General features: G+C 31.0%; 1 protein-coding gene across 1 annotated transcript; it reads left to right on the top strand.

The window, feature by feature from the left end:
* Positions 1 to 7,183: 7,183 nt before the first annotated feature.
* Positions 7,184 to 12,961, top strand: LOC132060083 (probable glycerol-3-phosphate dehydrogenase [NAD(+)] 1, cytosolic). Its single transcript, XM_059452962.1, has 5 exons — positions 7,184 to 8,752; positions 9,722 to 9,943; positions 10,775 to 11,022; positions 11,963 to 12,102; positions 12,604 to 12,961. The coding sequence occupies exons 1-5, from the start codon at positions 8,092 to 8,094 to the stop codon at positions 12,725 to 12,727; spliced, it is 1,395 nt and encodes a 464-aa protein (XP_059308945.1). The 5' UTR covers positions 7,184 to 8,091; the 3' UTR covers positions 12,728 to 12,961.
* The last annotated feature ends 238 nt before the right edge of the window (positions 12,962 to 13,199 follow it).

Below are 13,199 nucleotides of genomic sequence, written 5' to 3'. Positions count from 1 at the left end.
TCTCATAAATCACAATTATTTCGAATTTTCCAACTATGCAAAAAGGCGGGACATAACAGTAAGACTCAAATTTTAAATTTTATCTTTATTTATAGTTAAGTTTGCTGAATCTCTCAATGAAAGAACAAATATGGTGTGTATAGATGTATTTAAACCTAGGCTTTAATCATCATATTTTACTAGCGTAACCCCATGAAATTACGAGTGGCTAATCGATTTTTATTTTAAACTAAAAATTATATGTTAACAAATTCATAAAATGTTAAAATGTCTTTTCAGTTTACAATTTTAGTTAATTTGAAATTGTTTTACATACTTCAAACTATGTTAGTCTACAAAACATCAAGTTATCTATGCCCATTTAATACATATTTCTTGCAATACTTGATTCCTCATAGACAATTTCTTTTAGTAAGTTATCCAATTATATGACCATCTTAAATAATTAACAATACATAATTAAGAAGCAATCTTATAAAGAAGTTGTGCCAAAAAAGAACGCAACACCAATTTTTTAATCTAATTAAAACTTTTATGAATACTCTTTATCTTGACTTTGGGCCTCGGCTCGGCACAGGCTTTCAAGGAGATCCAAGTTTTGTAGTCCACACATGATATTTTTTTGTCTTTTTTTACCCCCTATTGAAGTTTTAATTACTTCTTCCATCTCAAAATAATTATCTTATTAATTTGTCCCAAAAAGATTGACACATTTTTATATTTAAAAATAATTTAACTTTATGAGATGATTTACATCCATACAAATATTTAAGACTTATTTTGGACCGCACATTTCAAATGGCTTCCTTTATTTATTTAACTCTGTGCCAAGTCAAACTAAGACAATATTTATGGGACGGAGGGAGTACTTTGCAATCCTCACACATTTTGGTAATTTTTTTTAGGGACTTTTGTCATGCAGCTAAAGATGATGTTGTCATGGAAAAGGTTGTGGGCCCCACAAAGCACACTCACACATATTTGAATCTTTTATGTGGAGATATTACTATAGTAAATTTATTTTAAATAATATTTTTCCTTAACAATTTATTATACACAAGTATTAATTATCATGTCATTCATTATTCTTATAATATTATTTGTTGATGTTATCTATCATTATCATTTACTAATTCAAAATTTTCATTCGTCTGATTAAACATAATTTTTATATTTCTCATGTAATTTTGTGTCGTACATGCTGGCAAACATAAGTAATTGACAAAATTTCACTTAAAGTACGATTAAATTTTAGATTAAAAAAATGAACACAAATAACTTATATCAATACTCTAAAAAGTACAAAAATGTAAATATATTCTTTCCATCTCAATCGAAAAATGAATTTCAAAGTACGGTAGTTAATTAATCAAATTTTACGTGCACATACTTTCAACATAACATATATCTAATAAATTACTATACTAAAGAAAAACTATATATTATTAGTTTTATATATATTCTGAAAATGTTTGGAAAAAAAACTATAGCTAATTGTAAAAAGTATAATTTTACTTTTTTTAATATTAAAATATTTTATGAAATATCGAATATCAATATCTTATACATAATTTAGGATAAAATAGTTAAGTTCAACATGAAAAAGTTATTACAATGTAGATTCATAAAATGGTTCATTAAATTAAGAAAAAGAAAAAGAAGTGATTTTTACCTGCATCTTTTGGAAGGAAAAAAAAAAGGCTTAAAGTAAGAGCAATTTAATTTCATTGACTTTTTAGAATTTTTTTGGTGTGATTTAATTTGCAATATCGAGGCTTTTAATTATTTATATTTATTTGTAAGTTAACTTTATTGACTTCATCATATAATAATATTTTTGAAAGTGTCAAACTGATGTTACAAAAGCAAAGAAGTAAGCGCAGAAAAATATTTACAAATTTAATTTTTAACGTCGATTTGGGCCCGGGCTTAGTTCAAGCCAAATGACACTAGTATTATTATTATAAGAAAGAGAAATATAAGCAAAATATAATCATCGAGTGTTCAGATCTAGAGATCACATCTTAATATTCAGATCCAGACATCTAAATCTTAATATACATCTAAATATTCAGATGTGTCCTCAGATTCAGACGTCATAATATTAATGAAAACAAATGAGGCCTAATGCATGGTTAGAAGCTCGATAGATAATGAGTCTATCCCTCAAGTAAAAACATTCACAATAATATTTTTGTTAGATTTTCCTGTCAAAATAAAAGAATATCAATTCTTGACAACAATGAAATTTTTTGAATTTTCAATTTTCTCCCGAACTGAAAGAGTATTTCGAGATATTCGAACATAATGGAGGGTTCAACGTTACGACGGTGTAGTCGTTACAATGATTTCACTAATATATACTGCTTTATCCAAATTTCATTGTGTAATGACAACTATAAATAATGCCGCCATGAAACGTCGATTCTTGATTAATGGTATTATTTTTATGTCATTATCTTTCTTCTCAAGAAAAAAAAAAAAAAAACTCAAATTTGTTTGATCACTTTGGCAATTATAGAAACCCAATAACTAGTGAATTTGTATTTCGATCATTCTTCATTTATGTGCTAGGCCTTTGTTTGTGGCATGAGTTGAACCATTCTTCACTTATATTAGGTGTTTGGTTGTAGAATTTAAACCCATGAGCAGGAGCGAATCTACCTTAGGTCAAGGGATGTCACGTAACACTGCTTCATTGAATTTTTTTAGCAAATATCTATATATAATTAAAAGGCAAAAGCCAACATGAGGATATATTGTGTAGAGTGACACCCTTTGACACAAGTCGTGCGCACTTATTTAGTCAGGCTCTTTAGTTTTCGACACGATGAGGTGACAGATACCACACAACATTTCATTTTTTTGTTTAATTTTTGATCACATAATTTAAGAAAGCAAAGAAGACTTTAACCCTTTGTGTTCTTAAATTAAAGTTGAAATGAATTAAAGCTTTTAATCTTATGGTTGTTATCTCAAAAAAAGAGAAGAGACATTTTTTTTTAAACGAATTAAAAAGAAAAATAAGACAAATAAATTGAAACAGAGTGAATACATGTTCAGGTTCGAACCCTTACCCTCTTGGTAGTTAAAAAGACTTTATCCAATTGGTCCAAATTCACAATTGTAAATTATTGCGACAATAAACTATTTGGACTGGCATTTTTTTAAAATGTTTTTTTTCCTTTCACTTTCTTTCTAGCCAATGAAATCGATTAAGAACAATTCAAGAAATCAAAGAAATAATGAGTTGTTTAGTGATCATGATTTGGTGCCCTATATAGAAAAATTAGTATTATTTCTAATTAGATTATTTTGAATACATTTCTTCAAATGAAAACACATTGAGAAAAGTTGTAGTACTATGCGTGAATTGTGTTTCATTTATATTTTGTTCCTTTTTAAATATGATCTTACGTTGATTTATTTATCACAACAACGTATACACTAGTATAATGCCACCAGGTGAGGTCTGAGGAGGATAGAATGTACGCAAACCTTACACCTACTTTATGTGGATAGAATGTACCCCTCAAAGAGATGAACCGATTTATTATTATTTCTCCTTTTAAAATGTGATACCGCTCATGAAAATTTTTGTGTAAGCCATTGCCATGAGATACATTTAACTCACACACATTCATGCTCTTGCGATTGGATCACAACGCTAAGCCTAAATTACAAAAGATTTAGGCTTGTATGCATCAATATTTATTTATAAGAAAAAGTAGGTTACTTATATGTATTCGATAACATTCGTATTTTTTAATTTTTGAAAAAAAAAAAAAGGTACGCAATTAGCAGTTGTGTACTTGTGTAATTATTATTATTTTTTGTTTTAAATATTGATAAAATGAGGGAGAATTCAATTTTTAAAACAAAGCTGAGAAGTGATTTCCACCACTTAATCATATAAAAAAAGGAAAATTTCATAAATGACTACATTTTGTTAAAAATATAGCAACATTTTGCTTATGAGATACTTTTTTATTTATTCATTTTTCACACACATTCATGACTAAAATATTTTTTTTCTTGTATTCATGAAATATTTATACGTATTCATAAATTGGCTTATTTATTCATGAATACAACAAGTAAGCTCGAATACATATAAATAATGCATCATAAAAGATTTAGGCTTGTATGCATCAATATTTATATTATAATGAATACAAAAGTAGCTAAAAAATTAATGTTACGTGATTTTTATATGTATTCGATAACATTCGTATTTTTTAATTTTTACAAAAAAAAAAAAAGGTACGATCTTAAAAAAATTAGCAGTTGTGTACTTGATTGTAATTGAATTTATAGTGAAGGAAAAAAAAACATTTACAACATTGAAGAAAAAAACACATTCCGACAAGAAGGGGAAAAGGAGAGAAAGTTTGGGAGAAGAGAGATGGCGAGAGAGGAAAAATATTGAAGAGAGAGAAGAGATAAAGATGGGCGAGAGAGAAAAAGAGAGAATTCAATGAGAAACATATTAATGAACTTTTATATATATATATATGCTATAAGTTGATTTCCTATGGAATGTAATTATTTTAAACCCTAAATATAAATATGTAGTAATGTTAATCATATAAAAAAATGCATAAACATCTACTTTTCATCTCCTTTAGTTAAAAAATAGCTATTATCATGAAATTTCACCAGTAAAAATTGAAACATAGCGATAATGAATATTTTCAATTGCAATGCAAAAAAGTGGTCAGTTAGCGCTATTTCTACCATGACCGTAACATAATGAATTCTTTCCTGAAACATGGGCCTTACAGCCCATGGGTCGAGAGCTAACATGGGCCACAATCCGACTAAGGAATTGGGCAACCCAAAACTATGGACAGTCATAGGAAAGGCCCATTTCAGAAAATTATTTTAGAAAAAACAGAAAAAGAACAAGAAAATTAAGGTATTAATAACATAGTAAGTATCACATAAATGTTGGCATAAGGAAGTAATAATGCTCTGATTTTGATTTCTGTGATTCATATTTTTTAGTACTAGTAATCACAAAAAAAAAGACTCTTTGGTGTTTAAAGGGAAAATCTCTAAGTACAACAGTTCATTAGTGAAAAAAAAAACAAAAAAAAAAAATTCATTGCTTTGGTTGATATTTTTTACAGTTAAATTTAGCTTAAATGAATAATATTTCGACTAAGATGAGACTATTATAATGGTGGGTTAATGATTCGCCTATTTATTAATTCAATTATTTTGACCCATTCAATTCAATTGATTTAAAAAATAGGTTGATTTGGACTACTGCATAATTTGGACTGACTTGAGACAAACCTTGTCAATTTTTTATTTTATTTGATATGTTATATATAGCCATAATAAAGAAAAAAAGATTTTATTATTTTTGTTTGACAATTAAGAAATTATAAAAAATAACAAATAAAAGAAATTAAAACTTGTTAAAAGTTGGGCTATGAGCAAGTGACCTAAAAAAAATCTACTACCTCCGTTCCAAGATAAGTGTTGCTTTAGCTCATTCACGTCCATTAAGAAAATGAATAAATATAAGGTATAATTTACTAAGTTACTCATATTTATTAGATGTTTTTTGAGAATTAAGCACTATTAAGAAGAACTAGTTCTTTAATATAAGGGTATAGTTGGAAACAATTAAGTATTATTTTCTTGTCTGGAATTCCTAAAGCGACAATTATTTTGGGACTATTTTTTCGTGCTAAAGCGACAGTTATTTTGGGACGGAGGTAATAATGACTATGAATAACTTAGTAAATTATCCTTATATTTTATTGTTTTTTTTAATAAGCATGAAAAAATTAAAACGACAGTTAAAATGAGACGAAGAGAGTAATATTTAAGTGAGTTATTAATTCGTCTTTTTATTGACTCTAAGTCTCTAACTCTTTTGATCAGTTTAAATTCCATTTTAACCCCACACCCAATCATTATTGTTTTCTTAGTCTAATCTAATCATGTCAATGGTGTGTGTCCCAATATAAGAATTGGTCCCAATTCCAAAGAAGCTAAGATTGTAGATTTGTGCATAGAGATGTGTTCTTTTTATTATCTGCTTTTTCTTTTGTACTATGTCTTTTTTTTTTTTTCAGGAAAAAAAAAAACGTTGTCTATTTTTGTTGCAGCAATGCATGTGAAATTCATGGAAAAAAAAAGTATTCATCGAAATTTACAAACTCGATTAATTTAAATTCATGTCATACAAAGGTGAATTCAAAACTAAAGGATTTTGGTGCCACATTAACGTAGACAATTACTTTTTACACGATCTATATAGTGTAGACATTTCTTAGGTTTGCAAATTTGAATTTTGGTTTAGATTATTCATCTTTTTTGTTTGCATAGACAAACTTATCGAACGAAAAGAATAAAATAATTATGACAATTTAACCAAAGCATAAAACTTCCAACATCATTGCTAACATGTCGTTGTGTGAAGTCTACTGACTACTATGGAGGGAATACACTAATCCAATTAGTTCGTATCTACAATGTAAAAACCTTACTATGAAGAGATATAACTATACAAGGCTCCCTGTCAAAGAGAATATTATTTTGGGAATCGAATTCATTAAACACAATTATTTCCTTATTAAGTGATTAAATTATATGTATTGAAGATGTGCAAAATATTTATACAATCAAATCACTTAAATTTGGTCAGCATACATTAGTATTTTAGAATAAGTTGTATGTAATTATTTAACATGACATCAAGGATATGATCTAGCGGTTAATGAAATGGGGAGAACTATGAGGTTTCAGTCAAAATCTAGCAAAGATAAAAAAAAATAAGTATGTGATTTTTTATCGTCTTTCAGAGTTTTAGTGGACAGAGTTACTTGATATTTGTGTTGATTGTCAAAATTTTAGTGAACAAAGTTATCCCGTGGCAAGTAATGAATACTCTAGTAAAATTAGCTGAGGTATGTAGAGAGTTATGCGATACTTGTACTAGTTAAAGATGCTAATAGATACCCAATAAAGTTAATTAAGATGCCCACAAAATGAAGTATATAACATGTTAATTATTGCACAGGAGATGAAAGAGAGAAGAAATTAGTTCACCAAACTCCCATCTCTGTTATTAATGACCGTCAAGGAGGTTGGCAGAAGTCTACACATTTAAATGCCTTGGCACCCTTTCCTATATGCCCCATTCAACAACTATATCCATCAACCAATTTAAACACCTCCTTACACCCACCCCGTACGCCATTCTACCTATACATTCACATGCATGTATGTATATATTGTCCAAAATAAGTGATCTTTAACATATATGGAACTATTTACATGAGTTGGGTCATCATTATTTTGTTGAAAAATTGTATTGCATGCAATTCTTGTTTTTTTTGACTTAAATGTGTGTAAAGCAACAGTTGCAACTAGCTTCTAATGCTTAAAGATTGAATACTAATTGAGTTTCTTGGGTTTTTGACTTAATCTTTATAGTATCCGACACGTAAAGATTTGTTTTTTTCATTTTTTTTTGGTTTATTGTTAAAAAATATCTGTTTGGGTAGATAACCAAACTCAGGCGGATACTACAAAGCTGTCTGCAATATCAAGTTCACAAATTTAGTATTTTTTTCTTTGTTTTGTGTTGCTAAGGAATTATTAGCAGGCTACCATCATTCCATAACAGTGCTTTGTCAGCTTCTTTATGTAAAGATTTGTTGAATTTGAATTGAAAAAGTGAGGAGAGAGAAAAGTTAGTAGTTGTGATATAGGTGAAATTTTCTACTTAGTAAAAATATTCTCCTCTTTTTCTGGTTATCATAACTTGTAAGGAAGTGGAAAATTGAAGAAGTTTTCAAGAATTTAGTTAGTTAAGTGGGAATGAGCTAAGGCAAGAAAACTTATATACTGTTTGAAATGTGCTTAAATATATTGTCCAATAAGGGATTTTGCTCCTATGCTTAAAAGGGGTTGTTTCTCTTCAAATTCTTGAAATAGTTTTGTTCATTGGTTGATACAACTTATGCAAAGTTTGTGATATTGGGGGTTCAAAGATTCTTCATTTACATACTTTGAGGTATTTAGATTGTTTTTTTTTTTTGAAGATTTGTGGGGTTTTATTGAAAGAAGATGGTTGGTAGTATTGAAGTGAAAAGTGGTAATAATGTGTACTCAAATGGGAGAGTACACAACCACAATGGTCTAGAGGAGAAACTTGATGAACTTAGGCAAATTCTTGGTAAATCTAATGGTGATTTATTGAGAATTGTTTGTGTTGGAGCTGGTGCTTGGGGCAGTGTTTTTGCAGCTTTGCTGCAAGATAGTTATGGCCAATTTCGCGATAAGATTCAAATTCGTATATGGAGAAGGTCAGGTAGAGCTGTTGATAGAGCCACAGCAGAACATTTATTTGAAGTTATCAATTCAAGGGAGGATGTGTTAAGGAGGTTGATCAGGAGATGTGCATATCTTAAGTATGTCGAGGCGAGATTAGGCGATCGGACATTATATGCTGATGAAATCTTGAGAGATGGTTTCTGCTTAAACATGATTGATACACCACTTTGTCCATTGAAAGTTGTGACCAACTTGCAAGAAGCTGTGTGGGATGCTGATCTTGTGATTAATGGATTGCCATCGACTGAAACACGAGAAGTGTTTAGGGAGATCAGCAAGTATTGGAAGGAAAGATTAACTGTACCAATCATCATTTCTTTGGCAAAGGGTATTGAGGCTGAATTAGATCCAGTTCCACATATTATTACTCCAACACAGATGATCAATCGGGCAAGTATGGATTTATCTTTATCTTCCTTTATATCTTGTCTCCAGCTGATATTTACTTAATTTACAGTTCATTATCCATAACAGCTAAATTTACTGTTCATTATCCATACCAGCCTTTAAGTGTGTGTTTTTCATATATAAGTTCCTAAATATCTAGAAATGAAACAGAATTTGATTCAGTATAGATTCTGATTGTATGCAGTGCAATATGGTGCACTTCACTGCTGTTTGAATCCCCACAAAGGATCATCTTATGTGAAAACGGATCGAAGCTTTGTTTCTCTAGTTAAGAGTAGAATCCCCACTTAGGGTCATCTTATGTGAAGACGAATCGAAACTTTTTTCTCAATTTAAGAGTAGCTTTAGATTTTTTTTTTAACACGGGACATCACTTCCTATATCTCAGAAACATGATATAATCGTGTGTACATGAACTCCAAATTATGTCTCTATGTAGTCCTAAAAATTTAGATCTAAGGGGGGCTGAAGGAATTCTTATTCAAAATTTTAAGATTAACAACTTTATCATTGATATAATACAGCTTCAGGCTTCAGCCAACATTCTACACCTCATGCAAATAATAGTGGTATCTGTCCCAGAAAACAAAGGCATCAGTTCGTTTGTACGGCAAGTAAATCATAAAGCATGCAGTTAGCCTCCTAGAAAAGAAAAGAAAGAGAAAACTAGAAGAAATAAGTGCACACCTCATTCACTGTGAAGACAGAGATAAGAAAATATACAATTAAAGTATGATAGTAATATGCTGAACATTCAGATAACAGTACTAATATCACAATGTTTGACCTATCAAAAACTAAAATTGAGATTACAAAGTAAAAAAAGAAGACAATTTTTCCCTGAAATGGTATTAGAACACATTTGGACAAAAAGGAATTCATCCATAAGCATGTTAGATATAAAGAACAAGACTTAGCCTTTCAGCTCCTTAACAATATCATCCGTTTAATGCAGCTGGAACACCAGTAGAAAACATCCTTTATCTTGGTGGGCCAAATATTGCCTCGGAGATTTACAACAAAGAGTATGCTAATGCTAGGATTTGTGGATCAGAAAAATGGAGAAAACCACTTGCAAAGTTCTTAAGGCAACCTCATTTTATTGTTTGGGACAACAGCGACCTTGTAACACATGAAGTCATGGGAGGCTTGAAGAATGTCTACGCCATTGGAGCCGGTAAATCCTGGCCTTTCTCAGTGTTCATTTGTCTCATGGATTTATTTTTCAGGTTAAAACCGTTCCTGTTTCATTATTCATCTGTTTTCTAGCAACTTTATTTTTCCAAAAAGCAACCATTTCCTCTCATTGATAAGAGCAGAAGATTGCTTGAAAGCAGAGATATCCTTTGACTTGTCAGTTTACTATTACGTTCCTGGTGCCCAAATTTTGAAAAATGAGCTAACGTACGAGCTTTTCTAATGCTAGTTTAGTTGGCCATTTCACTTATGTTCCTCCCAAGCAGACTTTAAAAGATCAACTTAATAGCAGGAAGTTTGTGAGTCTTTGCCTTCTCATGTTCAAGTTTCATCGTTGCTATTGATATCAAATTAGCATTGTTGTCTTTAGTTATTCTCAATGAAAAATCATAATTGGTGTTTATAGCATCTTGTGCCCCTGGTTTGTGGTACATGTTTCCTAACTAGAGACTCAAGAATATGCTAAAAGAAATTTTCATGTAGTGCCTGCTGAAGGTATTAGTTCTGCAGGTGAAGAGGACATGGAAACTGAAAAAAACACAAGTTTCAACAATTTATGGTGTTATATGCACCATTGATAAGAATATTCCCTCACCTTTCTTGATATTATGTTGAAGTAAAGAGATAATCTTTTTTTTTTTTCTCCTGTACCGTGAAATGAAGAAGGATCAGTTAACTTATTGGTGAAACTGGGATTCTCATTAGAGCCATATCTGTGGCATCTAAAGATTGTAAAAGCTTATGTGACATCCAATTTCTTATTGTGATAATATTCTCATTGATTTGGTCCTTGGCATATTATTGATTCCAGGGATGGTAGCCGCACTAACAAATGAGAGTGCTACCAGCAAATCAGTATATTTTGCACACTGTACATCAGAGATGATATTCATCACGTATTTGTTGACTGAAGAACCAGAAAGGCTAGCAGGGCCATTGCTAGCTGATACATATGTAACATTGTTGAAAGGTCGTAATGCATGGTATGGTCAAATGATAGCTAAGGGAGAACTGAGTCTCGATATGGGTGATAGCATTAGTGGAAAAGGAACAATCCAGGTACTCATTTTCTATTACCTCTTCTCTTAGTACGTCGCTCAGAAGAGGATATGAAACTTAAGATAGCTTCTTATTTTATTTTCCAAGTCCTTGGAAAACAATGCTAAGGTTTCAAAGAAGACTGTTTCTACTGTAACAATCCTTATGGCGTCGAGCACTTGCCAGTAGATCACTGTGGCTTTCAGATTTGAGCTTAGAAATTTATCATTCTTCTGTTACAGCGTTAGATTCCCGCAGACAATCATTTCAGAAGGTGTAATTTGCAAATGAACTGAATCTTTACACATGCCTTTGATTTTGACATGGACGAGCAATCTTTTTGTTTTTCTGTAAATTTCATATGTATATGGTCTAAAATCCATGAAAATCATTCTTTTTTACAATAGATCATGTGCGTAAGACTCACTTAACAAGTATGATTATCACTCAACAAGTACGATTATTGTTGTTTGCCTTTCTTTCTTTACGGACAGGGAGCTAAGAAAAATACCGAAATACTCCCCCCCTCCCAATTTATGTGTGGTGTTTGACTAGGCATAGAGTTTAAGAATGAAAGAAGACTTTTAAAACTTGTGATCTAAAATAAGCCATGAGTATTTGTGTGGCTATAAATCATCTCATTTAAGGTAAAATGGGAAGTTTAAAGTTGAATTATCACTAAATATAGAAATGTGTCATTCTTTTTGGAGCTGACTAAAATGAAAAGAGTGTGGCATAAATTGGGATGGAGGGAGTAATATGCATTCCATCAAGCATTTGATTCTGCTTCCACAGTTGAGATGGACACTTGATGCTTGGAGTTGTTGATCCTGAATTTTTGCAAGCAATTTCCTCTTTTATTTATACCAATGCATCAAGTTATTTAGCTCTATCTCTTGCTGTAAGTACTAAAAAGATTCCGATGTCCTAAACAGTCGCCTTCTTTTTTCCTTTTCTGTAGGGAGTTTCTGCAGTCGAAGCATTCTATGAACTTCTAAGTCAGTCAAGTTTGAATGTGTTACACCCGGAAGCGAATAAGCCGGTCGCCCCAGTTGAGCTGTGCCCCATCTTGAAGACTTTGTACAAGATACTCATTAAAAGGTAAGTCCTTGAACAATAGAACAAATAGATGCTGCTTGTGGTTTGTTGCTAATGCATAATGCCATGTTATGAACTCAATAAATCAGCTGCGGGGAATCATAATTATAATTAGGATTTAACTTATAAACACCAAAAATTTATGAATTTTCACACCATCCTTGTAATTAACACTATGTAACTCGGACTCTTCAAAAATGTCTTCGGGTGCATGTCTGATCCTCTAAAAGTAATGCATTTTTGGAGGATCCGACACGGAGTATGGCAATATTTTTGGAGAGTCAAAAAACATTGATTTTAATGTTACATCAAGTTGCCTTATTTTCCAGGTTACTAGTTCCACTTGTTATGGGCAGATTTTGTTATACTACCAGTATATATAAGTTAAACTCTTACAGTATGTGCATCAATACCATCCTAGTAAACTTGAATACGAGAAAGATGATCATGTTTCCATTTTTAAGGGACAACTAATCTATGTGTTTTTTCTTTTTGTACTTACAGGGAACAAGGGCCACTGGCTATTCTTCAGGCACTGAGGGATGAAAACTTGAATGATCCGCGCGATCGGATTGAGATTGCGCAAAGCCATGCTTTTTACAGGCCTTCACTTCTTGGGCAACCTTGATCAACAGTTTATTTAGAACAATTAATGAATAAGTATATAGACTGATTCAAATTGGATGGATTGTTTTTTATGTGGTGAAGAAAGCATATACTTAATACTCAAATTTGTATTGATGAACATGCCAAAACATGGTCCTATTTTCTTGATATTCATTTGAACTTGAAGCATATTGTATGTTTTTCCCAAAATTCGTGCATAACATGTTTCATGCAATAGACTCAGCACATAATAGGAGCTCAGTGCATTAGGCCTTTGTAGATGAAAGTGTTTCTCTTGGGTATGAAAAGCAATATTCCTTTAAAATTGTATGTATTAGTTAAACTCTTCTTTTGAAATGGTAAAAATAATTAAGGAGCCGTCTGTCGATGGATTTCTTTTTCTTTTTTTTTTTTTTTTATAATTTTTTTTCTTTTTTATGTTAAAAGATAGAGTTTCAAATTTGAAAAAGTGGGTTTGATCAGTTTTAAGCGAT

The sequence above is a fragment of the Lycium ferocissimum genome, chromosome 6 (genome assembly GCF_029784015.1).
Source record: "Lycium ferocissimum isolate CSIRO_LF1 chromosome 6, AGI_CSIRO_Lferr_CH_V1, whole genome shotgun sequence".
NCBI lineage: Eukaryota > Viridiplantae > Streptophyta > Magnoliopsida > Solanales > Solanaceae > Lycium > Lycium ferocissimum.
This window is presented reverse-complemented; position numbering and strand designations above follow the sequence as displayed.

Coding starts and splice junctions, on each gene's coding strand:
- LOC132060083 (XM_059452962.1), top strand. CDS start 8,092: ATGGTTGGTAGTATTGAAGTGAAAAGTGGTAATAATGTGTACTCAAAT. Junction 8,753..9,721: donor ACAGATGATCAATCGGGCAA/GTATGGATTTAT, acceptor CGTTTAATGCAG/CTGGAACACCAGTAGAAAAC. Junction 12,103..12,603: donor TACAAGATACTCATTAAAAG/GTAAGTCCTTGA, acceptor TTGTACTTACAG/GGAACAAGGGCCACTGGCTA.